Source organism: Petromyzon marinus, chromosome 80 (assembly GCF_048934315.1).
Source record: "Petromyzon marinus isolate PM22_M1 ecotype Great Lakes invasive population chromosome 80, UKy_Petmar_22M1.pri1.0, whole genome shotgun sequence".
In the NCBI taxonomy this organism is placed as follows: Eukaryota; Metazoa; Chordata; class Hyperoartia; order Petromyzontiformes; family Petromyzontidae; genus Petromyzon; species Petromyzon marinus.
The window spans coordinates 7,621,951-7,649,721 of NC_133746.1; the positions used below are offsets into that span (position 1 = coordinate 7,621,951).

At 56.5% G+C, this 27,771-nt stretch overlaps 1 protein-coding gene and 1 long non-coding RNA gene across 2 annotated transcripts; one reads left to right on the forward strand and one right to left on the reverse strand.

Moving 5' to 3' along the window:
- The first annotated feature begins 606 nt into the window (after window positions 1-606).
- Window positions 607-12,051, forward strand: LOC116958599 (uncharacterized). The gene is made up of 2 exons (XM_076057217.1): window positions 607-763; window positions 10,527-12,051. Exon 2 carries the CDS (start codon window positions 10,595-10,597, stop codon window positions 11,213-11,215), a length of 621 nt encoding a protein of 206 aa, XP_075913332.1. The 5' UTR covers window positions 607-763; window positions 10,527-10,594; the 3' UTR covers window positions 11,216-12,051.
- LOC142907645 (uncharacterized) lies at window positions 12,034-12,913 on the reverse strand. The gene is made up of 2 exons (XR_012931169.1): window positions 12,804-12,913; window positions 12,034-12,547 (listed from the first exon to the last, which is right to left on the reverse strand). It is a non-coding gene; the product is annotated as an uncharacterized LOC142907645 (long non-coding RNA).
- Between the last annotated feature and the right edge of the window lie 14,858 nt (window positions 12,914-27,771).

Below are 27,771 nucleotides of genomic sequence, written 5' to 3' on the forward strand. Positions count from 1 at the left end.
TCAAGGCGCTTTGTTTTCTTCTCACACAGCTTAAAGGTCGCGATCTGAGCTTGGCTTTGTTCGCACCAGCGCTGTCCTCCAGACTGTCTCGTCCCTTCACCTGATGAAGGCCGCTTGTGTTGTGGCCGAAACGTCGTGAGAATTTTATCGTGTTATTTTATTTTATCAATTTATTATTTTATTATCACTCTACGTGGTGGTGACTTTACCGAAAGAATCAAAGAAAATGGAATCATGTTAAGTCGATGCTGCCCGAGACGTCACGCGCGAGCGCGATGACGTCACGTCTCCCCGCGGCGGTGTGGGTGGGGGGCTTGTAATCTCCAGAACGTGACGTCACGTAAGGGCACGGTGTCGTCACGTATCGTGCGGCGGTTTGGGAGGGTGGGTGGAATATCCGGAACGTGAAAGTGACGTCAGGTCTCCCCCCCGACCGGCCCACCGTCTACATGACGTCGCGCACCCCCACCGCCCCACCGTCTACATGACGTCGCGCACCCCCACCGCCCCACCCGAGCGTCTACGTGACGTCACGCACCGTCCACCGCCCCGCCCTAGCGTGCACAAGACGTCACCCCCACCCAACGCCCCACCCATCACCTCTACATGACGACGAGCACCCCCACCCTAGCGTGTATATGACGTCTCGCACCCACACCCTAACGTCTAAATGACGTCACGCCCCCCTTCGCCCTACGCGAGGCGGTGGGGTTTTTTTTAGTGGAGGCCGAAGGCTTTCGGCGGTCGCAAAGGAACAGGAGCGGTGAGAGCCTCGTGCGGAGACAGCGGCGGTGGGCGGGGAGACGCTGGGGAGACGCTGGGGGACACTGGGAGACACTCGGGGGGGGTGTGGGACAGGAGACACGGGGAGACGCGAGCGGCTTATGGGCGGTGGCTGCGCTGGCCTTGTTGTGTACAATGAGTTGAGGCCTAGTGGGCGAGGCGGCGAGAGGCGGAGGAGGAGGAAGAAGACACGCGGGGACAACAGAGAGAGAGAGAGAGACACGCGGGGACCAGAGAGAGACACGCGGGGACCAGAGAGAGAGACACGGGGACAACAGAGAGAAAGAGACACGCGGGGACAACAGAGAGAGAGACACGCGGGGATCAGAGCGAGAGAGAGAGACATGGGGACCAGAGAGAGACACGCGGGGACAACGGAGAGACACGCGGGGACAACAGAGAGAGACACGGGGACCAGAGAGAGACACGCGGGGACAACGGAGAGACACGCGGGGACAACAGAGAGAGACACGGGGACCAGAGAGAGACACGCGGGGACCAGAGAGAGACACGCGGGGACCAGAGAGGGAGACACGCGGGGACCAGAGAGAGACACGGGGGGAGAGAGAGACACGCGGGGAGAGAGAGACGGAGAGATAGACACGGGGGAGAGAGAGACACAGAGAGAGAGAGAGACACAGGGGGAGAGACACGGGGTGAGAGAGAGACACGGGGTGAGAGAGAGACACGGGGGGGAGAGAGACACGGGGGGGGAGAGAGACACGGGGGGGAGAGAGACACGGGGGGGAGAGAGAGACACGGGGGGACAGGGAGACACGGGGGGAGAGAGAGACACGGGAGAGACATGGGGGGAGAGAGAGACACGGGAGAGAGAGACACGGGGGGAGAGAGACACGGGGGGAGAGAGAGACACGGGAGAGAGAGACACGGGGGGAGAGAGAGACACGGGGGGACAGGGAGACACGGGGGGAGAGAGACACGGGGGGAGAGAGAGACACGGGAGAGAGAGACACGGGGGGAGAGGGAGACACGGGGGGAGAGAGAGACACACGGGAGAGAGAGACACGGGGGGAGAGAGAGACACGGGGGGAGAGAGAGACACGGGGGGACAGGGAGACACGCGGGGAGAGAGAGACACGGGGGGAGAGGGAGACACGGGGGGGGGAGAGGGAGACACGGGGGGGGGAGAGAGACACGGGGGGAGAGAGACACGGGGGGAGAGAGAGACACGGGGGGGAGAGAGAGACACGGGGGGGGGGGGAGAGGGAGACACGGGGGGGGGGGAGAGAGACACGGGGGGAGAGACACGGGGGGAGAGGGAGACACGGGGGGAGAGAGAGACACGGGGGGGAGAGAGAGACACGGGGTGAGAGAGCGACACGGGGGAGAGAGAGACACGGGGGGAGAGAGAGACACGGTGGGAGAGAGAGACACGGGGGGAGAGAGAGACACGGGGGAGAGAGAGACACGGGGGGGGTGAGAGAGACACGGGGGAGAGAGAGACACGGGGGGTGTAGAGACACGGGGGGAGAGAGAGACACGGGGGGAGAGAGACACAGGGGGAGAGGGAGACACGGGGGAGAGAGAGAGACACGGGGGGAGAGAGAGACACGGGGGGAGAGAGACACGGGGGGAGAGAGAGACACGGGGGGAGAGAGAGACACGGGGGGAGAGAGAGACACGGGGGGAGAGAGAGACACGGGGGGAGAGAGACACGGGGGGAGAGAGACACGGGGGGGGGTGAGAGACACAGGGGGAGAGGGAGACACGGGGGAGAGAGAGACACGGGGGGAGAGAGACACGGGGGGGGGAGAGAGACACGGGGGGGCGAGAGAGACACGGGGGGGAGAGAGAGACACGGGAGGGGAGAGAGACACGGGGGAAGAGAGAGACACGGAGGGAGAGAGACACGGAGGGAGAGAGACACGGGGGGAGAGATACACGGGGGGAGAGAGAGACACGGGGGGAGAGAGAGACACGGGGGGGAGAGAGAGACACGGGGGGAGAGAGAGACACGGGGGGAGAGAGACACGGGGGGGGGGGAGAGAGACACGGGGGGGCGAGAGAGACACGGGGGGGAGAGAGAGACACGGGAGGGGAGAGAGACACGGGGGAAGAGAGAGACACGGAGGGAGAGAGACACGGAGGGAGAGAGACACGGGGGGAGAGATACACGGGGGGAGAGAGAGACACGGGGGGAGAGAGACACGGGGGGGAGAGAGAGACACGGGGAGAGAGAGACACGGGGGGAGAGAGACACGGGGGGGAGAGAGACACGGGGGGAGAGAGAGACACGGGGGGAGAGACACACGGGGGGAGAGAGAGACACGGGGGGAGAGAGAGACACGGGGGGGGAGAGAGACACGGGGGGAGAGAGAGACACGGGGGGAGAGAGAGACACGGGGGGGTGAGAGAGACACGGGGGGGAGAGAGACACGGGGGTGAGAGAGAGACACGGGGGGGAGAGAGAGACACGGGGGGGAGAGAGAGACACGGGGGGAGAGAGACACGGGGGGAGAGAGACACGGGGGGAGAGAGAGACACGGGGGGGAGAGAGAGACACGGGGGGAGAGAGAGACACGGGGGGAGAGAGACACGGGGGGAGAGAGAGACACGGGGGGAGAGAGAGACACGGGGGGAGAGAGACACGGGGGGAGAGAGACGGGGGGGGGGGGGGTGAGAGACACAGGGGGAGAGGGAGACACGGGGGAGAGAGAGAGAGACACGGGGGGAGAGAGACACGGGGGGGGGAGAGAGACACGGGGGGGCGAGAGAGACACGGGGGGGAGAGAGAGACACGGGAGGGGAGAGAGACACGGGGGAAGAGAGAGACACGGGGGAAGAGAGAGACACGGAGGGAGAGAGACACGGAGGGAGAGAGACACGGGGGGAGAGAGACACGGGGGGAGAGAGAGACACGGGGGGAGAAAGAGACACGGGGGGAGAAAGAGACACGGGGAGAGAGAGACACGGGGGGGAGAGAGAGACACGGGGGGGAGAGAGAGACATGGGAGGAGAGAGACACGGGGAGAGAGAGAGACACGGGGGGAGAGAGAGACACGGGGGGAGAGAGACACGGGGAGAGATAGACACGGGAGGGGAGAGAGAGACATGGGGGGGGAGAGACACGGGGTGAGAGAGAGACGGGGGAGAGAGAGACACGGGGGGACAGAGAGACACGGGGGGAGAGAGAGACACGGGGGGACAGAGAGACACGGGGGGAGAGAGAGACACGGGGGGACAGGGAGACACGGGGGGAGAGAGAGACACGGGGGGACAGGGAGACACGGGGGAGAGAGAGACACGGGGGGAGAGAGAGACACGGGGGGAGAGAGAGACACGGGGGGAGAGAGAGACACGGGGGGACAGAGAGACACGGGGGGAGAGAGAGACACGGGGGGACAGGGAGACACGGGGGGAGAGAGAGACACGGGGGGACAGGGAGACACGGGGGAGAGAGAGACACGGGGGGAGAGAGAGACACGGGGGGACAGGGAGACACGGGGGGAGAGAGAGACACGGGGGGAGAGACACGGGGGGAGAGCGGGACGGAGAGAGAGACACAGGGGGGAGAGGGAGACACGGGGGGGGGAGAGAGACACGGGGGGAGAGAGAGACACGGGGGGAGAGGGAGACACGGGGGGAGAGAGAGACACGGGGGGAGAGAGACACGGGGGTGAGAGAGAGACACGGGGGTGAGAGAGAGAGACACGGGGGTGAGAGAGAGACACGGGGAGGAGAGAGACACGGGGGGAGAGAGAGACACGGGGGGAGAGGGAGACACGGGGGGAGAGAGAGACACGGGGGTGAGAGAGAGACACGGGGGTGAGAGAGAGACATGGGGGGGGGGGGAGAGAGACACGGGGGGAGAGGGAGACACGGGGGGAGAGAGAGACACGGGGGTGAGAGAGACACGGGGGGGAGAGAGACACGGGTGGAGAGAGAGACACGGGGGGGAGAGAGAGACACGGGGTGAGAGGGAGACACGGGGGGAGAGAGAGACACGGGGGAGAGGGAGACACGGGGGGAGAGAGAGACACGGGGGGAGAGAGACACGGGGGGGAGAGAGAGACACGGAGGTGAGAGAGACACGGGAGAGAGAGACACGGGGGGGAGAGAGACACGGGGGGGAGAGAGAGACACGGGGGAGAGAGAGAGACACGGAGGTGAGAGAGACACGGGGTGAGAGAGAGACACGGGGGGAGAGAGAGACACGGGAGAGAGAGACATGGGGGGGAGAGAGACACACGGGGGGAGAGGGAGACACGAGGGGGAGAGAGAGACACGGGGGGAGAGAGAGAGACACGGGAGAGAGAGACACGGGGGGGAGAGAGACACGGAGGGAGAGAGAGAGAGACACGGGGGGAGAGAGAGAGACACGGGGGGAGAGAGAGAGACACGGGGGGAGAGAGAGACACGGGGGGAGAGAGACACGGGGAGAGAGAGACACGGGGGAGAGAGACACAGGGGGGAGAGAGAGACACGGGGGGAGAGAGAGACACGGGGGGGGGAGAGAGAGAGAGACACGGGGGGAGAGAGAGAGAGAGACACGGGTGGAGAGAGAGACACGGGGGGAGAGAGAGACACGGGGGGAGAGAGAGACACACAGAGACATTCTAAGAGCTTCAACTGAGTGTAGTAGCTGGTGCGGTGTGTAAAAACATCGCCACGGGGGAGACAAAGGCGGCCGGGCGTGGTGCTGGCCACCCACCCCCTCGTGTGTCACAGTGCCGGCATTCATTGGTGGTGCTCGCTGACAGCACTTGCCCCAACAGTCTGTTGCAGGCTACACGAGGAGGGGTCTTTGTCGAAACGTCTTCCGAAACCTTACCTAGTCAAGCGTGCCATTGGGGGTGAGGACAGAGACACAGGGAGACAAGACAGAGACAGGGAGACAGACAGAGACACAGCGGAGCCGTGGGGAGACAGGGGAGCTGGGAGAGACGGGGAAGGAGATAGACACAGAGGAGAGAGATACAATGAGACAGACAGAGACACAGGGGAGACGTGTGGAGACAGGGGGGCTGGGAGAGAGACAGGGAAGGAGACACACACAGGTATAGTTAGAGACAAGACACACGGAGAGAGACACAATGAGACAGACAGAGACACAGAGGGATACGTGGGGAGACAGGGGGGCTGGGAGAGAGACAGGGAAGGAGACACGGACACACAGGCATAGGTAGAGACAGAGACACGGAGAGAGAGACACAATGAGACACAGGGGAGACGTGGGGAGACAGGGAGCTGGGAGAGAGACAGGGAAGGAGACGGACACACGTAGAGAGACAATGAGACAGACATAGACACAGGGAGACAGGGAGCTGGGAGAGAGAGGGAAGGAGACGGACACACAGAGAGAGACAATGAGACAGACAGAGACACAGGGAGACGGGGGCTGGGAGAGAGACAGGGAAGGAGACGGACACACGGAGAGAGACAATGAGACAGACAGAGACACAGGGAGACAGGGAGCTGGGAGAGAGACAGGGAAGGAGACGGACACACGGAGAGAGACAATGAGACAGACAGACACAGGGAGACAGGGAGCTGGGAGAGAGACAGGGAAGGAGACGGACACACGTAGAGAGACAATGAGACAGACAGAGACACAGGGAGACAGGGGCTGGGAGAGAGACAGGGAAGGAGACGGACACACGTAGAGAGACAATGAGACAGACAGAGACACAGGGATACAGGGGCTGGGAGAGAGACAGGGAAGGAGACGTACACACGGAGAGAGACAATGAGACAGACAGAGACACAGGGAGCTGGGAAAGAGACAGGGAAGGAGACACGGACACACGTAGAGAGACAATGAGACAGACAGAGACACAGGGAGACAGGGAGCTGGGAGAGAGACAGGGAAGGAGACGGACACACGTAGAGAGACAATGAGACAGACAGAGACACAGGGAGACAGGGGCTGGGAGAGAGACAGTGAGGAGACGGCACGTGGAGACGTGCAGAGACGGAGCGAGAGAACGACACGGACACAGGGGGAGAGACAGGGAGTGAGAGAGACGGGGAGAGACGGGGAGAGACGGAGGGAGCGAGAGACACGGACACGTTGAGACGAGGAGAGACATGGAGAGAGAGAGAAAGACACAGAACAGAGTGTCGGTGGTTGATGCTGTGTGTATAAAGGCACGCGGTGCAGTGGCTGTGGTGCTCAGTAACAGTGGTGGCGAATATTTGAACCGGGCCTGAGCCTCTTCCAGGTCGTCCGGGCCTCAAATAAGTTCCTGGTGCGGCGTGTAAACATCCCCACTGGGGAGACAAAGGCGGCCGGGCGTGGTTGCTGGCCACCCACCCCCTCGTGTGCCACAGTGCCGGCATTCATTGGTGGTGCTCGCTCACAGCACTTGCCCCAACAGTCTGTGAAGGCTACACGGCTGGGGGGGCATCTTTGTCTGTGTGGTGACGAGGGAGTGAGAGACACGGGAACTCGGAGACAAAGACGCGTGGGTAGAGAGACACTGAGACACAAGTGTGGGTAGAGAGACACTGAGACACAGACGTGTGGGTAGAGAGACACTGAGACACAGACATGTGGGTAGAGAGACACTGATGTGTGTGTAGAGAGACACTGAGACACAGACATGTGGGTAGAGAGACACTGAGACACAGACACGTGGGTAGAGAGACACTGAGAGACAGACACGTGGGTAGAGAGACACTGAGACACAAGTGTGGGTAGAGAGACACTGAGACACAGACACGTGGGTAGAGAGACACTGAGACACAGACGTGTGGGTAGAGAGACACTGAGACACAGACACGTGGGTAGAGAGACACTGAGACACAAGTGTGGGTAGAGAGACACTGGGACACAAGTGTGGGTAGAGAGACACTGAGACACAAGTGTGGTAGAGAGACACTGAGACACAAGTGTGGGTAGAGAGACACTGAGACACAAGTGTGGGTAGAGAGACACTGAGACACAAGTGTGGGTAGAGAGACACTGAGACACAAGTGTGGGTAGAGAGACACTGAGACACAAGTGTGGGTAGAGAGACACTGAGACACAAGTGTGGGTAGAGAGACACTGAGACACAAGTGTGGGTAGAGAGACACTGAGACACAAGTGTGGGTAGAGAGACACTGAGACACAGACACGTGGGTAGAGAGACACTGAGACACAGACGTGTGGGTAGAGAGACACTTGAGACACAGACACGTGGGTAGAGAGACACTGAGACACAGACGTGTGGGTAGAGAGACACTGAGACACAGACGTGTGGGTAGAGAGACACTGAGACACAAGTGTGGGTAGAGAGACACTGAGACACAAGTGTGGGTAGAGAGACACTGAGACACAGACACGTGGGTAGAGAGACACTGAGACACAGACGTGTGGGTAGAGAGACACTGAGACACAGACACGTGGGTAGAGAGACACTGAGACACAGACGTGTGGGTAGAGAGACACTGAGACACAGACGTGTGGGTAGAGACACTGAGACACAGACACGTGGGTAGAGAGACACTGAGACACAGACACGTGGGTAGAGAGACACTGAGACACAGACACGTGGGTAGAGAGACACTGAGACAGACGTCTGGGTAGAGAGAGACACTGAGACACAAGTGTGGGTAGAGAGACACTGAGACACAGATGTGTGGGTAGAGAGACACTGAGACAGACGTGTGGGTAGAGAGACACTGGGAGACAGACGTGTGGGTAGAGAGACACTGAGACACAGACGTCTGGGTAGAGAGAGACACTGAGACGCAGATGTGTGGGTAGGGAGACACTGAGACACAGACACGTGGGTAGAGAGACACTGAGACACAAGTGTGGGTAGAGAGACACTGAGACACAGACATGTGGGTAGAGAGACACTGAGACACAGATGTGTGGGTAGAGAGACACTGAGACACAGATGTGTGGGTAGAGAGACACTGAGACACAGACGTGTGGGTAGAGAGACACTGAGACACGTGTGGGTAGAGAGACACTGGGACACAAGTGTAGGTAGAGAGACACTGAGACACAGACACGTGTGGGTAGAGAGACACTGAGACACAGACGTGTGGGTAGAGAGACACTGAGACACGTGTGGGTAGAGAGACACTGGGACACAAGTGTGGGTAGAGAGACACTGAGACACAGACACGTGTGGGTAGAGAGACACTGAGACACAAGTGTGGGTAGAGAGACACTGAGACACAGACATGTGGGTAGAGAGACACTGAGACACAGACACGTGTGGGGTAGAGAGACACTGAGACACAAGTGTGGGTAGAGAGACACTGAGACACAGATGTGTGGGTAGAGAGACACTGAGACACAGACATGTGGGTAGAGAGACACTGAGACACAAGTGTGGGTAGAGAGACACTGAGACACAGACGTGTGGGTAGAGAGACACTGAGACACAAGTGTGGGTAGAGAGACACTGAGACACAGACGTGTGGGTAGAGAGACACTGAGACACAGACACGTGTGGGTAGAGAGACACTGAGACACTCGCACGTGTGGTTAGAGAGACACTGAGACACTGATGTGTGGGGTAGAGAGACGCTGAGACACAGATGTGTGGGTAGAGAGACACTGAGACACAAGTGTGGGTAGAGAGACACTGAGACACAGACGTCTGGGTAGAGAGACACTGAGACACAGACGTGTAGGTAGAGAGACACTGAGACACAGACGTGTGGGTAGAGAGACACTGGGACACAGACATGTGTGCTAGAGAGACACTGAGACACAAGTGTAGGTAGAGAGACACTGAGACACTCGCACGTCTGTGTCTTTTACCCGATCTGGGTTCAGATCGGGTAAAAATGTGTTTCACTAAACCCGCCACCACCCGACACAGCCAATTGGTAAGGAAGGATTTCTCGCGTAACAAAACGTGCCAATTAGTTCCTAGTTCAGCACTAACCGGTGGTGTGTTGGAGAGCAAACCCACAACATTTAACATGGTTAGTACTGTACCGATGAAGGCTACCGGCACTCTGGCACACAAGAGGGGGGGGGGGGGTGGGTGGCCAGCACCACCACGCCAGGCCGCCTTTGTCTTCCCATAGAGACAAGACACAAACACACAGACAAAGATCCCCCGTATAGCTTGCACAGACTGTAGGAGCAAGTGCTGTTGGTAGCAAGTAGCGCCTGTGAAGGTTGCCGGCACTGTGGCACACCAGGGGGTGGGTGACCAGCACCACCACGCCAGGCCGCCTTTGTCTCCCCAGCAGCGACGTTTACTTGACACCGCAACCAGGTACTCAATTGAGGCCGAGTTGACCGAGCGGAGGCCCAGGACCGGTTCACATGATTTCCGTGGTGGTGGCCGTGAGCGGGAATCAAACTCAGGTGGCCAGGTTCGAAGTGCAGCGCTAACCGCTGCACGACCGCTGCCTCACAAGCTCCAAGGATCACCCGTGTAGCCTTAATAGACTTGGGGGCAGGCAAGTGCTGTGAGCGAGTAGCACAGTGTACACACACGCTGCGGGACATATGGACCCCACACAGAAAGGCCACCCTATTTGGGAGTTGAACCCAGGCATCTGTGAGTGTTACCACTGCGCTGCCAGCCTACCAACCATTCTGGACGTGTTGAAAAAGAGCTTCGTAGCTCGTCGGATTCCTGTGTGAAGATTCTGATTCTGACTACCCATGTATTATAACTCCCTCCCTCCCTGCACTCCATTCCCTCCCCCTCCACTACCTCCACTCCTTTCTTCCCCTCCTGTTCCCTCCCCTCCGCTCCCTCTCCTCCACTACCTCTCCACTCCCTCTCCACTCCCACCATGCCCCCTCCTTCTCTCCACAGCACCGGCAGCAGCGAAGGGAGGAGGCGGTTGGGGGGTGCTGGTGGCGCCGGTGGCGGCGGTGCGCCCGATGGAGCCGCGTCCGCCCAGGCGCCCCGGCGCCAAGGTGCACTGCTGCGGCCGCTGCGCCTACAGCACGGACGACCGGCACCGCATGGAGGTGCACATGCGCACGCACACGGGCGAGAAGCCCTACAAGTGCATCGTGTGCGACAAGGCCTTCACCGACTCGGGCCACCTCCACCGGCACGAGCGCTCGCACACGGGCGAGAAGCCGTACGTGTGCGCCGCGTGCGGCAAGGCCTTCACCGAGTCGGGCCACCTGCACATCCACGAGCGCACGCACACGGAGCAGAAACCCTACATATGCACGGTGTGCGGCAAGGCGTTCACCCAGTCGGGCAACCTGCGCAACCACCACCGCACGCACACGGGCGAGAGGCCGTACAAGTGCGCCGTGTGCGGCAAGACCTTCACGCTCCTCGGCAACCTGCACAAGCACCAGCGGACGCACACGGGCGAGAAGCCGTACAAGTGCGGCGTCTGCGACAAGGCCTTCACGCAGTCCAACCACCTGCGCAAGCACGAGAAGACCCACGGGGAAGAGGAGGAGGAGGAGGAGGGTGAGGAAGGGGAGGGCGAGGAGGAAGAGGAGGAGGAGGAGGAGGAAGAGGAGGAGGAGATCGTCTAGCTGGGTGGCGGGCGGTGGAGGTGCGACGAGAGGGGGCCTTGGTGGCGACGAGGAGGCCCAGGGGGGGGGGGGGGGGGAGGGGATTCGCACTAAGCCGGCCTGATAGTTTCGACGCTCACGGTTGACGGCGGTCGTGGAAGGCTGTTGGGGCGGGGGAGGAGGGCGCTTCAGGGGGTTGGCTTGGGTAGAGGGGGGATAGCGTGAACCCTCACCCCTGGGAGGGCTGAGTTTCTGTTCTCACAGCAACCCGCACCGGGCACCCCCACACTTGTCTGACTTCCCTCACTGCTACGATCGCCCTCTGTGATGCTCCGTGGGTCTGTGCGAGTCCATGTCGGAATCTTTTGAAACGATGGTAATCGTCGTGTGTGGGGGGTAGGGAGGTGGGGGGGGGGGGAATCTTATGGGGGAATCTATCGGGGTCTGTCCGTGCGAGTCTACGGGAATCTCCGTGCGAGTCTTTGGGAATCTCTGTGCTAGCCTACGGGAATCTCCGTGTGAGTCTACGGGAATCTCCGTGCGAGTCTTTGGGAATCTTCGTGCGAGTCTTTGGGAATCTCTGTGCTAGTCTACGGGAATCTTCGTGCTAGCCTACGGGAATCTCCGTGCGAGTCTACGGGAATCTCCGTGCGAGTCTTTGGGAATCTCCGTGTGAGTCTACGGGAATCTTCGTGCGAGTCTTTGGGAATCTCTGTGCGAGTCTACGGGAATCTCCGTGCGAGTCTTTGGGAATCTCCGTGCGAGTCTTTGGGAATCTTCGTGCGAGTCTTTGGGAATCTTCGTGCGAGTCTACGGGAATCTTCGTCCTAGCCTACGGGAATCTCCGTGCGAGTCTTTGGGAATCTTCGTGCTAGTCTACGGGAATCTGTGTTTGAGGCTATGGGGATCTGCGAGCGTGGGGATGAATCCGCGTCAATCCGTTCAGTCCGAATCGCAAGGAGAGAGCACTCGTGAGTTGTGACGAGAGGTGATGCTCCTGGAGCCTGCAAAATTGGGTGGGTTCAGCTGGTGGTCGTCTCAAGTTAGTCAACCCATGGCACCGCCTGCTGGGTCTGTCCCGTGACCTCCTCCTGCACCTAGCCTGGCACAGCAGTCAACCCATGGCACCTGCTGGGTCTGTCACGTGACCTCCTCCTGCACCTAGCCTGGCACAGCAGCCAACCCATGGCACTACCTGGGTCTGTCCCGTGACCTCCTCCTGCACCTAGCCTGGCACAGCAGTCAACCCGTGGCACCGCCTGCTGGGTCCGTCCCGTGACCTCGTGAACCTAGCCTGGCACAGCAGCCAACCTATGGCACTACCTGGGTCTGTCCCGTGACCTCCTCCTGCACCTAGCCTGGCACAGCAGCCAACCCATGGCACCGCCTGCAGGGTCTGTCCCATGACCTCGTGAACCTAGCCTGGCACAGCAGCCAACCCGTGGCACCGCCTGCTGGGTCCGTCCCGTGACCTCGTGAACCCAGCCTGGCACAGCAGCCAACCCGTGGCACCGCCTGCAGGGTCTGTCCCGTGGCCTCGTGAACCTAGCCTGGCACAGCAGCCAACCCGTGGCACCGCCTGCTGGGTCCGTCCCGTGGCCTCCTGCACCTAGCCTGGCACAGCAGCCAGGTGTTGTCACCTTTCTGTGGCCTCAGGATCCAACGGAATGAGATGGGCCCTAAATTCCCCCCACCCCTCCACACCCCCCAATCCCCCCCACCCCACCCACCCCCCACTTGTTCCCGTTAATGTTTTTACGGGGCAGACGAGCGGGCGTCTGTGCGGGCGGTAATCCGACCGAAGCGCCCGGCAGCGTCACCGGGGAAAGTTTCCCCGGACGTCCGGTGACGGGGAGGAGTTTGGGAGTAGAGCAGCGGTTTTGGTTTGCGGGGTAGCGGGCGAGTCGCTCGCTCGACGCGCCGGGAGCGGCGGTGGTGGCGGTGGTGGTGGTGGTGGCGGTAGTGGTGGTGGTGGGTGGCGGTGGTGGGTGGTGGTGGCGGTGGTGGCGGCGGTGGTGGTGGTGGGTGGTGGTGGTGGTGGTGGCGGTGGTGGGTGGTGGCGGTGGTGGGTGGTGGGTGGTGGCGGTGGTGGGTGGTGGGTGGTGGCGGCGGTGGGTGGTGGTGGTGGTGGTGGCAGTGGTGGTGGTGGTGGTGGCCGAGCGATCGCTCGGCCTGGGCGGCGAGAGACGCGGCCGGCGGCCTTCCGTCTTGAAGTGGATTGGCCCTGGCCGATGACGACGACGGCGGCGGCGATGTTGGGCGGGGGGCTCGAAACGGTTCCACCGCCACCACCACCACCGCCACCACCGCCACCACCGCTGCCACCACCGCCACCACCGCGCCATCTCCCATCGATTCTGTCGGGGGTGCAGGGGTGGGTCTCGATTCGATCCCATCGAATATCGCACCCACCAACCCACACTCGCCCACCCCCAGACTCACCCAGCCACACCCAGACCCACACACTCACAACCCAACCACAACCCACCCACCCACAACCCACCCACCCCCGCTCACCCACACACACACACACTCACCCCCACTAATCCACTCATCCCCACCCCCCCACTCATCCACCCCCAACTCGCCCACCCCCTCGCAACCTCGTGTGGGCCCGACGGGGGAAGGCCCGTGGGAGGAGAAAGTTTTGACGGCTGGACAAGCGAACACCACGTTCGCGTACGTTCCCGTGTACCCTGGCGTGCGTGACGCTGGGGGTTCCTCCGTTGAGTTTTTAGCGTGTGCGACGAACCGCTGGCGTGTGTAGAATATTCTGTGTCGGCCTCTCGTTATGCGAGGGCGCGGAGAGGGCTGAGGGAGGATGCGGAGACCTCGCGGAGTCTCTCGGCTCGTGGCTTTTTTCTTCTTTTTTTACAGCAGAGGAGGGGTGGGGGGGCGGGGTGGTGGTGGTGGTGGTGGTGCGGGAGCCGTGTCTTCGTTATTATTATTATCTGTGAGTAAATCCCAGTTAAGTAACTTGTCATTCGCACGTGTTTATTTGCTTTTTCTCTCCTTCCAGCATTTTTTTGGACCAAGACAGAACAGGGGGAGATCACGCAAACTCCACTCACTCGTTCTCTCTGTAGAACAGGGGGAGTTCATACAAACTCCACTCTCACTACAGAACAGGGGGAGTTCATACAAACTCCACTCTGACTACAGAACAGGGGGAGTTCATACAAACTCCACTCTCACTACAGAACAGGGGGAGTTCATACAAACTCCACTCTCACTACAGAACAGGGGGAGTTCATACAAACTCCACTCTCACTACAGAACAGGGGGAGTTCATACAAACTCCACTCTCACTACAGAACAGGGGGAGTTCATACAAACTCCACTCTCACTACAGAACAGGGGGAGATCATTCAAACTCTACTCATTCTCTCTGTAGAACAGGGGGAGTTCATACAAACTCCACTCTCCTTACAGAACAGGGGGAGTTCATACAAACTCCACTCTCACTACAGAACAGGGGGAGTTCATACAAACTCCACTCTCACTACAGAACAGGGGGAGATCATACAAACTCTACTCATTCATTCTCTCTGTAGAACAGGGGGAGTTCATACAAACTCCACTCTCACTACAGAACAGGGGGAGTTCATACAAACTCCACTCTCGCTACAGAACAGGGGGAGATCATACAAACTCCACTCTCGCTACAGAACAGGGGTAGATCATACAAACTCCACTCACTACCGAACAGGGAGGAATCGTAAGAACTCCACTCACTCTCTGTAGAACGGGGAGATCATACAAACTCCACTCTCGCTACAGAACAGGGGGAGTTCATACAAACTCCACTCACTACCGAACAGGGAGGAATCGTAAGAACTCCACTCACTCTCTGTAGAACGGGGAGATCATACAAACTCCACTCTCGCTACAGAACAGGGGGAGTTCATACAAACTCCACTCTCACTACAGAACAGGGGGACTTCATACAAACTCCACTCTCGCTACAGAACAGGGGGAGTTCATACAAACTCCACTCTCGCTACAGAACAGGGGGAGTTCATACAAACTCCACTCTCACTACAGAACAGGGGGAGATCATACAAACTCCGCTCACTCATTCTGCAGAACAGGGGGAGTTCATACAAACTCCAGTCTCACTACAGAACAGGGGAGTTAATACAAACTCCACTCTCACTACAGAACAGGGGGAGTTCATACAAACGCCACTCTCACTACAGAACAGGGGGAGTTCATACAAACTCCACTCACTCTCTAGAACAGGGGGAGATCATACAAACTCTGCTCACTCATTCTGCAGAACAGGGGGAGTTGATACAAACTCCACTCACCCTACAGAACAGGGGGAGTTCATACAAACTCCACTCTCACTACAGAACAGGGGGAGTTCATACAAACGCCACTCTCGCTACAGAACAGGGGGCGTTCATACAAACGCCACTCTCACTACAGAACAGGGGGAGTTCATACAAACGCCACTCTCACTACAGAACAGGGGGAGTTCATACAAACTCCACTCACTCTCTAGAACAGGGGGAGATCATACAAACTCTGCTCACTCATTCTGCAGAACAGGGGGAGTTCATACAAACTCCACTCACCCTACAGAACAGGGGGACAACACAAGTGGCAAAGACCTCGAGCCGGTGGTGGTAGCGGCATTACGATGATGATGAGACTGCTGGTGCTGTGTTGATGGTGGTGTGACGCAGTGAACCGCTGCTGTTGCTGACTGGTGGTGGCGGCATTACGATGATGATGAGACTGCTGGTGCCGTGTTGATGGTGGTGCTGACAGTGGTGGCGGCAGCTGAACAGCGCCTGTCGTAGGCGTTGCCGACATTTCAATCGGGGAGAAGAAAACTTTGGGCTCGGCGATGGTGGGCGACCGAGCGCGGAGGTTGTCGCTGGAGGTGAAGAGTCTGAAGGCGGCGGAGGAGGTGGCGATGAAGATGGCGAGAGAGCGAGCCCCGGTTCAATTGTCACCCACGTAGCGGTCGACGTGTGTGTGTGTGACGTGTGTGTGGTGTGTGTGGCGTGTGTGTGACGTGTGTGGTGTGTGTGTGTGGTGTGTGTGACGTGTGTGTGTGTGGTGTATGTGTGTGGCTTGTGTGTGTGGTGTGTGTGACGTGTGTGTGTGTGTGGCGTGTGTGTTGTGGTGTGGTGTATGTGTATCCGGCAAAACAACCCCCTACCTCCTCGCGGTGCCGGACGGGCAACTCTGTCGTGGACAGTGCTGTGGTGGGAGGGCCAATTCCGATTGGGGGCTCTGGATGGGTGCGAGGGGCTGGTAACCCCTCCACCTTCAAAAAATTACCACGAAACTACGACTTAAATATGTAACTAATAAGCTTGTGCCGGAGGCCCCGGGGGGACAGGCGTCTATGACGTCTCCTGGCCAAACCCCAATTGGCGGAGCCAGAAGATTGAATCTCTACCCTCGGGGCTCCTCCAGAAACAACGAAAAGCCACTTCGTTTGGCCACGTGGAATGCTCGAACACTCACTGCGGAGGAGAGGCTGCTACTCCTCTGTCGGGAGCTGGACCGGTACCGCCTGGATCTCTGTGGCATTCAGGAGGCCCGGTGGACCGGTTCTGGCTCCTGCCACCATGAAGGGTGGACAGTCCTCTACTCGGGGCAGCAGACTGCCAAACAACAGGGTGTGGCTCTTCTTTTAAACAAGAATGAAGGGGGCGTGGGAGCGTGGTGGTGAGGTGTGGGAAGCAGTAAGCCCCAGGCTACGTTGGGCTCGCCTTCCCATCAACCGGAGGCGAGGAGTGGTGGTCGTGGTTACTTATGCCCCCACTGAAGACGAACATCCGTGGAGGGATGCAGGCAAAGCCGATGAGTCAGATGCCTTCTATGACCTCCTGTCACAGGTGCTGGCTAAAGTGGCCCCTCGGGATAGAGTCATCTTGTTGGGTGACTTCAATGCCCGAGTTGGTCATGATGCTGGCACCTGGTCTGGAGTGGTTGGAGGGCATGGGCCGGATCAGCTCAATAACAACGGTAGGAGGCTGCTAGATTTTTGTGCAGCCCATGGGCGTGTAATTACTAACACTCTGTTCCGGCATTGGCACATCCACACATCATGGATGCATGCCGGGTCCAAGCAAGAACATCTGCTGGACTACATAGTGACGGACCAGCGGATGCGAGCCCTTGTCCTTGACACCAGGACCTACCGTGGAGCTGATCTGCCCTCTGACCATCGACTTGTCATCTGTAAGTTGCGCCTGCCATTCTTCCACTCCGGTGGTGGGTGTACACCCAGGACCCCATTCCAACCAAAAGTGGCCTGGTCTCAGTTATCTGATGAAAGTTGCAAGCAAGAATTTCATCATTGTCTGCGGCTGGGGTTGACATCATCCCCCACTCCTGATGTCGAGGGTAAATGGGCGAGGTTTAGAACTGTGACTCATGCAGCTTCAATGGCTGCTTTGGGTACGTGGTCCAGACCTCTCCAGAGACCCTGGCTGACAGAGGAGGTGTTCAGGAGAAAAAGCGACAGGTCCACTGTCATCGGCTACAGAATCCCACGTCAGAGAATGAGGAGGCTTACCGCAGCCTTCGCCCGGAGGTTCGGAGAGCCGTGAGGCGCTGCAAGGATGGGTGGTGGTCGCGGGTTGCTGAGGAGATGGAGTCTGCCTGAGTGGCCCACGATCACAAATCTCTATTTAACTCCATCAAAAAAGTAACCTGCAGCGCCACACTTATTACCATCATTAGGGGAAAAAACGGTGATCCAATCTCCGACCCCCAGGAACAGGTTTGCAGATTTGCTGAGCATTTCTGTGAGGTCCTGGGGGAGGGAAAATCCCTCAGCCAGGAAAACATCGTGGTACAAAGTGAGGATGACCCTGCTGAGGCTGCAGTGCCTCAAATATTGGAAGAAGTCACCCCCTGTGAGTGGCTGGCTGAAGTGCCATCTGTTGAGGAAGTACTGAAGGCGATCCGGAGTCTGAGACCAGGAAAGGCAGCGGGCAGAGATGATCTCCCAAGCGAAATGCTGAGGGAGGGTGGCATTTGTGCACAGACTGCCCTATATGACATCATAACAACAGTCTGGACCACTGGACGGGTTCCGTAGGATTGGAAGGATGCCGTGGTGGTCCCCCCCCCCTCTTTAAGAAGGGGGACCGCACAGACTGTAACAACTACAGGGGCATCTCACTCCTCAGTGTGCCAGGAAAGGTCCTGGCAAGGATTATTCAACATCGCCTTGCCAGGCACGCTGAGGAGAGGCTTACGGAGCCCCAATGCGGTTTGAGGAAAGGGCGGTCCTGCACAGATGCCATATTTTCTGTCCGTCTGCTACAGCAGAGGTGTAGGGAATTCCAGCAAGACATACATCTCTGCTTTATTGACCTGGTCAAGGCCTATGATACCATCAGTAGGCCTGGGCTCTGGGTTGTTCTTCGTGCTTTTGGAGTACCTGACCCTCTGCTCACGATCATTATGGACCTTCATGATGGTGAGCAGGCCCGGGTAAAACTACGTGGCCGGGAGTCCGAGCCATTCCCTGTACACCTTGGGGTGCGACAGGGATGTCCTCTGGCTCCCACATTATTTAACATCTATTTTGACCACGTAGTTCGTGAAACCTTCAATAGCTGTACGGGGGGAATCTCCATATGGCACAGATATAATGGGAGGCTGATCGATGCCCGGGTGCGGTCAAGGGATGGCTCCCTATTGCTCAACTACGTTATGTATGCCGATGATTTGGTAATATCTGCTCATTCAGAGGAGGAGTTGGAGACCCTGCTGCTGAGACTGGAGCGTGTCACTAAGAGATGGGGCCTTACCATCAGCCCCACCAAAACTAAGCACCTGCCTGGGAATTTTGTACCATCGGACACTCCAACCCCACAACCCCCAATCGGTGATGGGGCAGTTGTGGAAGAGTGGAGAGTTTCCCATACCTGGGCAGTGTGCTTATGACCGGCTCCAGTTTAACAGCAGAGGTCTCACTCCGAATCAGTCGAGCGGCAATATCTTTTCATCGGTTGCATAACGCTGTGTGGAAGCTACCTGGTCTGTCGCTCCGCACTAAGCTTCAGGTCTTCTCGGCCACGGTCATTCCCTCCCTTCTCTACGCTTGCGAAACGTGGACCCCCCTAATGGAACATCTTCGCCGGTGAAACATTTAGGCTGGCCTGCCTACAATCCATCCTGGGTTTAACCAGACTGGATTGTGTGAGGAGCTCACAAATCCTTGAAAGATCTGGGCAAGGTCCCATCAGTGAGCTCACCCAGCGGGCAAGGCTGCGATGGCTGGGTCATGCAGCCCGCATGCCCAGCCACCGTATGCCGAAACAGCTTTTGTTTGGCCGGATCGAGGGGGCTAAACGGGCGCGGCACAGGCTAGAGAAGAGATGGAGTGATGTGGTACAGGAGGACGTGGAGCTGAGTGGACTTGCCGATGGCTGGTACCAGCGGTGTCAAGATCGGCCTCTGTGGAGGAGGCTCGTGAAGGACACTACTGGGCAGTTGGAGGTAGTCGCCCTCCAACAACAACGGAGGGCGGAGGAGCGACGCTCACAACAATGAGCGGAGCGCTGGGTGGCTAAGGCACATCAGGTTGGCACAGTAGGGGGCACAGGTGGTGCATCAGCCAGTCATCTCAGTCATCTCAGTCAGTCGACCCGTGGCACCTGGGTCTGCCCCGTGACCTCCTGCCAGCGGGCGTTCGACACTTCACGTGGCCTCAAGGTGCACATGGCCTGGCACAAGCGTCGTGGTGACGTCACCGCCACTTAGTGGTAAATGGCGGTTGTTGTTGTATGTGTGTGGCTTGTGTGTGTGGTGTATGTGTGGTGTGTATGGCGTGTGTGTGTGGTGTATGTGTGTGGCGTGTGGTGTGTGTGTGTGGTGTGTGTGTGTGGTGTATGTGTGTGGCGTGTGTGTGTGTGGTGTGTGTGTGGTGTGTGTGTGGCTTGTGTGTGGCGTGTGTGTGTGTTGTGTCTGTGGTGTGTATCGATCGCTCGGATTATGCCGCTTTTTAGCCCAGGAAAGCCTCGCCTGAGTCAAGCCTCTTACCGGAGGGTCCTGCCAAAATTTCGAGCGCCATGGTGGCTTGGAGATGTTGGCTACCCCACCAGGTGTACAGGAGGTCGTGGGTTCCATCCTGACCCTGACGCCTGCGGTATATTTGGAATCTGCGTCTCTCTCTTTCTCTCTCCCCGTGGTCGCGTGGATTTTTCTCTGGGTCCTCCGCCGGTTTTTCCCTCCGCAATTAGAATCAACATCGCCACGCCACCCTACAATTGTAAATGCAGTCGTGAGTTTTACTCTCCAATGCGCAACCAGTGAGTAATGTAGTGGGTTCTAATCAGGCTCATACCAAGGCTGGGAGGCAACACGTTTTATTCTCTAACACAACCAGCACTTACATCATGAGACCTCCTTTGCCAGGAGCAAAATATGATAATAGGTGTTTACCTTTTTATCTGGCAATAAAACTGACACCTTTATACAAGGGATCGTGTATACACTACACTATACACTACACTATGCACTACACTATACACTACACTATACACTACACTATACACTACTATATGCTACACTATACGCTACACTATACGCTACATTAAATACTATACACTACACTATACACTACACTATACACTAGACTATACACTAGACTATACGCTACACCATACTCTACACTATACAGTGAGGGATAAAAGTATTTGATCCCCTGCTGATTTTGTACGTTTGCCCACTGACAAAGAAATGATCAGTCTATAATTTTAATGGTAGGTTTATTTGAACAGTGAGAGACAGAATAACAACAAGAAAATCCAGAAAAACGCATGTCAATTTTTTTATACATTTATTTGCATTTTAAGGAGGGAAATAAGTATTTGACCCCGTCTCAATCATAAAGATTTCTGGCTCCCAGGTGTCTTTTATACAGGTAACGAGCTGAGATTAGGAGCACACTCTTAAAGGGAGTGCTCCTAATCTCAACTTGTTACCTGTATAAAAGACACCTGTCCACAGAAGCAATCAATCAGATTCCAAACTCTCCACCATGGCCAAGACCAAAGAGCTCTCCAAGGATGTCAGGGACAAGATTGTAGACCTACACAAGGCTGGAATGGGCTACAAGACCATGGCCAAGCAGCTTGGTGAGAAGGTGACAACAGTTGGTGCGATTATTCGCAAATGGAAGAAACACAAAATAACTATCAATCTCCCGCGGCCTGGGTCTCCATGCAAGATCTCACCTCGTGGAGTTGCAATGATCATGAGAACGGTGAGGAATCAGCCTATAACTACGCGGGAGGATCTTGTCAATGATCTCAAGGCAGCTGGGACCATAGTCACCAAGAAAACAATTGGTAACACACTACGCCGTGAAGGACTGAAATCCTGCAGCGCCCGCAAGGTCCCCCTGCTCAAGAAAGCACATATACATGCCATGTGAAGTTTGCCAATGAACATCTGATTGATTCAGAGGACAACTGGGTGAAAGTGTTGTGGTCAGATGAGACCAAAATGGAGCTCTTTTGCATCAACTTAACTCGCCGTGTATGGAGGAGGAGGAATGCTGCCTATGACCCCAAGAACACCATCCCCACCGTCAAACATGGAGGTGGAAACATTATGCTTTGGGAGTGTTTATCGGCTAAAGGGACAGGACAACTTCACCGCATCAAAGGGACGATGGACAGGGCCATGTACCATCAAATCTTGGGTGAGAACCTCCTTCCCTCAGCCAGGGCATTGAAAATGGGTCGTGGATGGGTATTCCAGCATGACAATGACCCAAAACACACGGCCAAGGCAACAAAGGAGTGGCTCAATAAGAAGCACATTAAGGTCCTGGAGTGGCCTAGCCAGTCTCCAGACCTTAATCCCATAAAAAATCTGTGGAGGGAGCTGAAGGTTCGAGTTGCCAAACGTCAGCCTCGAAACCTTAATGACTTGGAGAAGATCTGCAAAGAGGAGTGGGACAAAATCCCTCCTGAGATGTGTGCAAACCTGGTGGCCAACTACAAGAAACGTCTGACATCTGTGATTGCCAACAAGGGTTTTGCCACTAAGTACTAAGTCATGTTTTGCAGAGGGGTCAAATACTTATTTCCCTCATTAAAATGCCAATCAATTTATAACATTTTTGACATGCGTTTTTCTGGATTTTTTTGTTGTTATTCTATCTTTCACTGTTCAAATAAACCTACCATTAAAATTATAGACTGATCATTTCTTTGTCAGTGGACAGACGTACAAAATCAGCAGGGGATCAAATACGTTTTCCCCTAACTGTACACTATACGCTACACTATACAGTCGACTATACACTACACTATACACTCCACTATACGCTACACTATACACTCGACTATACGCTACACTATACGCTACACTAGACGCTACATTAAACACTATACTATACGCTACACTATATGCTACACTATACACTACACTATACACTACTATACACTCCACTATACGCTACACTATACACTCCACTATACACTACACTATACACTACACTATACACTACTATACACGACATTATACACTACACTAGACTATACACTACACTATTATACACTACTATACACTACACTACTATACACTACACTATACACTACACTACTATACACTACACTATACACTACACTATACACTAGACTACTATGCACTACACTACTATACACTACACTACTATACACTACACTACTATACACTACACTATACACTAGACTACTATACACTACACTACTATACACTCCACTATACACTACACTATACACTACACTATAATTGTAAATGTAGCAGTGGGTTTACTCTCCAACGCACAACCGCCGAGTGCTGTACTAGTGGAGTGGCGTCAACGCGGGGAGAGAGACGCCAGCAATTATGGGGCCGTCCATAAATGACGTCACGCGATTTTGGCCGAGTTTTGACCCCCCCCCCACCCTATCGTCACGTGACGTCACGAAAAGTCAGACTCCCCCCCTCAAATATGACGTCACAAAGTTCTGCCCCCTATCGTCATTGCAGTGCGTATTTAATGTGGCGCTGCACTCTGATGTTGTAGGAGAAAAAACATGTATCACAAAGTCTATTTAATGAAGTAGAAACGTGTTGCCTATATTTATTTTAAGTTGCGCATTTTTGATGTGACGTCACATTTCCTAAAGCGCCCCACCCCCCTCCCCACAGTGTGTGTGTGGAGCATCACGTGGGGTAGATATCAGTGTGTGTGTGGAGCATCACGTGGGGTGGATATCAGTGTGTGTGTGGAGCATCACGTGGGGTGGATATCAGTGTGTGTGTGGGGCATCACGTGGGGGACGATATCAGTGTGGAGCATCACGTGGGGTGGATATCAGTGTGTGTGTGGAACATCACGTGGGGATGATATCAGTGTGTGTGTGGAGCATCACGTGGGGTGGATATCAGTGTGTGTGTGGAGCATCACGTGGGGGGGGGGGGGGGGTATCAGTCTGTGTGGAGCATCACGTGGGAGAGATATCAGTGTGTGTGTGGAGCATCACGTGGGGTGGGTATCAGTGTGTGTGTGGGGCATCACGTGGGGTGGGTATCAGTGTGTGTGTAGAGCATCACGTGGGGTAGATATCAGTGTGTGTGTGGAGCATCACGTGGGGTAGATATCAGTGTGTGTGGAGCATCACGTGGGAGGATATCAGTGTGTGTGTGTGGAGCATCACGTGGGGTGATATCAGTTTGTGTGTGGGGCATCACGTGGGGTGGATATCAGTGTGGAGCATCACGTGGGGTAGATATCAGTGTGTGTGTGGAGCATCACGTGGGAGGATATCAGTTTGTGTGTGGGGCATCACGTGGGGTGGATATCAGTTTGTGTGTGGAGCATCACGTGGGGTGGATATCAGTGTGTGTGTGGAGCATCACGTGGGGTGGATATTAGTGTGTGTGTGGAGCATCACGTGGTGAGGGTATCAGTGTGTGTGTAGAGCATCACGTGGGGAGGATATCAGTGTGGAGCATCACGTGGGGTGGGGAAGGACATCAGTGTGTGTGTGGAGCATCACGTGGGGTGGATATCAGTGTGTGTGTGGAGCATCACGTGGGCAGGATATCAGTGTGTGTGTGTGTTGCATCACGTGGGGTGGATATCAGTGTGTGTGTGGGGCATCACGTGGAATGGATATCAGTGTGTTTGTGTGGAGCATCACGTGGGGTGGAAATCAGTGTGTGTGTGTGGAGCATCACGTGGGGTGGATATCAGTGTGTGTGTGTGTGTGGAGTATCACGTGGGGGAGATATCAGTGTGTGTGTGTGGGGCATTACGTGGGGGAGATATCAGTGTGTGTGGGGGGAATCACGTGGGGGGATATCAGAGTGTGTGTGGAGTATCACGTGGGGAGATATCAGTGTGTGTGTGGAGCATCATGTGGGGGAGGATATGAGTGTGTGTGTGGAGCATCACGTGGGGTAGATATCAGTGTGTGTGTGGAGCATCACGTGGGGGACGATATCAGTGTGTGTGTGGAGCATCACGTGGGGAGGATATCAGTGTGTGTGTGGAGCATCACGTGGGGGGGATATCAGTGTGTGTGTGGAGCATCACGTGGGAGAGGATATCAGTGTGTGTGTGGAGTATCACGTGGGGAGGGGGGATATCAGTGTGTGTGTGTGGAGCATCACGTGGGGAGCGATATCAGTGTGTGTGTGTGTGTGGAGGATCACGTGGGGTGGATATCAGTGTGTGTGTGGAGCATCACGTGGGCAGGATATCAGTGTGTGTGTGGAGCATCACGTGGGGGAGATATCAGTGTGTGTGTGGAGTATCACGTGGGGTGGAAATCAGTGTGTGTGTGGATTATCACGTGGGGGGGGATATCAGTGTGAGTGTGGAGCATCACGTGGGGAAGGATATCAGTGTGTGTGTGTGTGTGTGGAGCATCACGTGGGGAGGGTATCAGTGTGTGTGTGGAGCATCACGTGGGGTGGAAATCAGTGTGTGTGTGTGGAGCATCACGTGGGGAGGGTATCAGTGTGTGTGTGGAGCATCACGTGGAGTGGGGAAGGATATCAGTGTGTGTGTGGAGCATCACGTGGGGGAGGGTTTCAGTGCGTGTGTGGAGCATCACGTGGGGGAGGGTTTCAGTGTGTGTGTGGGGCATCACGTGGGGTGGATATCAGTGTGTGTGTGTGGGGCATCACGTGGGGTGGATATCAGTGTGTGTGTGGAGCATCACGTGGGGGTGATATCAGTGTGTGTGTGGAGCATCACGTGGGGAGGGTATCAGTGTGTGTGTGGAGCATCACGTGGGGAGGGTATCAGTGTGTGTGTGGAGCATCACGTGGGGAGGATATCAGTGTGGAGCATCACGTGGGGGGGATATCAGTGTGTGTGTGGAGCATCACGTGGGGGGGATATCAGTGTGTGTGGAGTATCACGTGGGGTGGATATCAGTCTGTGTGTGGAGCATCACGTGGGGTGGATATCAGTGTGTGTGTGGAGCATCACGTGGGGAGGGGGGATATCAGTGTGTGTGTGGAGCATCACGTGGGGAGGATATCAGTGTGTGTGTGGAGCATCACGTGGGGTGGATATCAGTGTGTGTGTGGAGCATCACGTGGGGAGGGGGGATATCAGTGTGTGTGTGGAGCATCACGTGGGGTGGATATCAGTGTGTGTGTGGAGCATCACGTGGGGTGGGGAAGGATATCAGTGTGTGTGTGGAGCATCACGTGGGGTGGATATCAGTGTGTGTGTGGAGCATCACGTGGGGGGGATATCAGTGTGTGTGGAGCATCACGTGGGAGAGATATCAGTGTGTGTGTGGAGCATCACGTGGGGTGGGTATCAGTGTGTGTGTGGGGCATCACGTGGGAAGGATATCAGTGAGTGTGTGGAGCATCACGTGGGGTGGGTATCAGTGTGTGTGTGGAGCATCACGTGGGGTGGATATCAGTGTGTGTGTGGAGCATCACGTGGGGGTGATATCAGTGTGTGTGTGGAGCATCACGTGGGGTGGATATCAGTGTGTGTGTGGAGCATCACGTGGGGGGGATATCAGTGTGTGTGTGGAGCATCACGTGGGGTGGATATCAGTGTGTGTGTGGAGCATCACGTGGGGTGGATATCAGTGTGTGTGTGTGTGGGGCATCCCGTGGGGAGGGTGTCAGTGTGTGTGTGGAGCATCACGTGGGGTGGATATCAGTGTGTGTGTGGAGCATCACGTGGGGTGGATATCAGTGTGTGTGTGGAGCATCACGTGGGGTGGATATCAGTGTGTGTGTGGAGCATCACGTGGGGTGGAAATCAGTGTGTGTGTGGAGCATCACGTGGGGTGGATATCAGTGTGTGTGGAGCATCACGTGGGGTGGATATCAGTGTGTGTGTGGAGCATCACGTGGGGAGGGGGGATATCAGTGTGTGTGTGGAGCATCACGTGGGGGACGATATCAGTGTGTGTGTGGAGCATCACGTGGGGGGGATATCAGTGTGTGTGTGGAGCATCACGTGGGAGAGGATATCAGTGTGTGTGTGGAGTATCACGTGGGGTAGATATCAGTGTGTGTGTGTGGAGCATCACGTGGGGGGGGGGTATCAGTCTGTGTGGAGCATCACGTGGGGGAGGGTTTCAGTGTGTGTGTGGAGCATCACGTCGGGTGGATATCAGTTTGTGTGTGGAGCATCACGTGGGGTGGGTATCAGTTTGTGTGTGGAGCATCACGTGGGGTGGATATCAGTGTGTGTGTGGGGCATCACGTGGGGAGGGGGGATATCAGTGTGGAGCATCACGTGGGGTGGATATCAGTTTGTGTGTGGAGCATCACGTGGGGTGGATATCAGTGTGTGTGTGGGGCATCACGTGGGGTGGATATCAGTGTGTGTGTGGAGCATCACGTGGGGTGGATATCAGTGTGTGTGTGGAGCATCACGTGGGGGGGGGGGGGGGTATCAGTGTGTGTGGAGCATCACGTGGGGTGGGGGGATATCAGTGTGTGTGTGGAGCATCACGTGGGGGAGGATATCAGTGTGTGTGTGGAGCATCACGTGGGGTGGATATCAGTGTGTGTGTGGAGCATCACGTGGGGGGGAAATCAGTGTGTGTGTGGAGCATCACGTGGGGTGGATATCAGTGTGGAGCATCACGTGGGGTAGATATCAGTGTGTGTGTGTGTGGAGCATCACGTGGGGAGGGTATCAGTCTGTGTGTGGAGCATCACGTGGGGGAGATATCAGTGTGTGTGGAGCATCACGTGGGCAGGATATCAGGGTGTGTGGAGTATCACGTGGGGTGGATATCAGTGTATGTGTGGGGCATCACGTGGGGGACGATATCAGTGTGTGTGGAACATCACGTGGGGATGATATCAGTGTGGGTGTGGAGTATCACGTGGGTGGATATCAGTGTGTGTGTGGAGCATCACGTGGGGTGGATATTAGTGTGTGTGTGGAGCATCACGTGGGGTGGAAATCAGTGTGTGTGTGGAGCATCACGTGGGGGGGGGGGGGATATCAGTGTGTGTGTGGAGCATCACGTGGGGAGGGTATCAGTGGTATAATAGTAGTTCATGAGTAGTATAATAGTAGTTCATCAGTGGTATAATAGTAGCTCATCAGTGGTATAATAGTA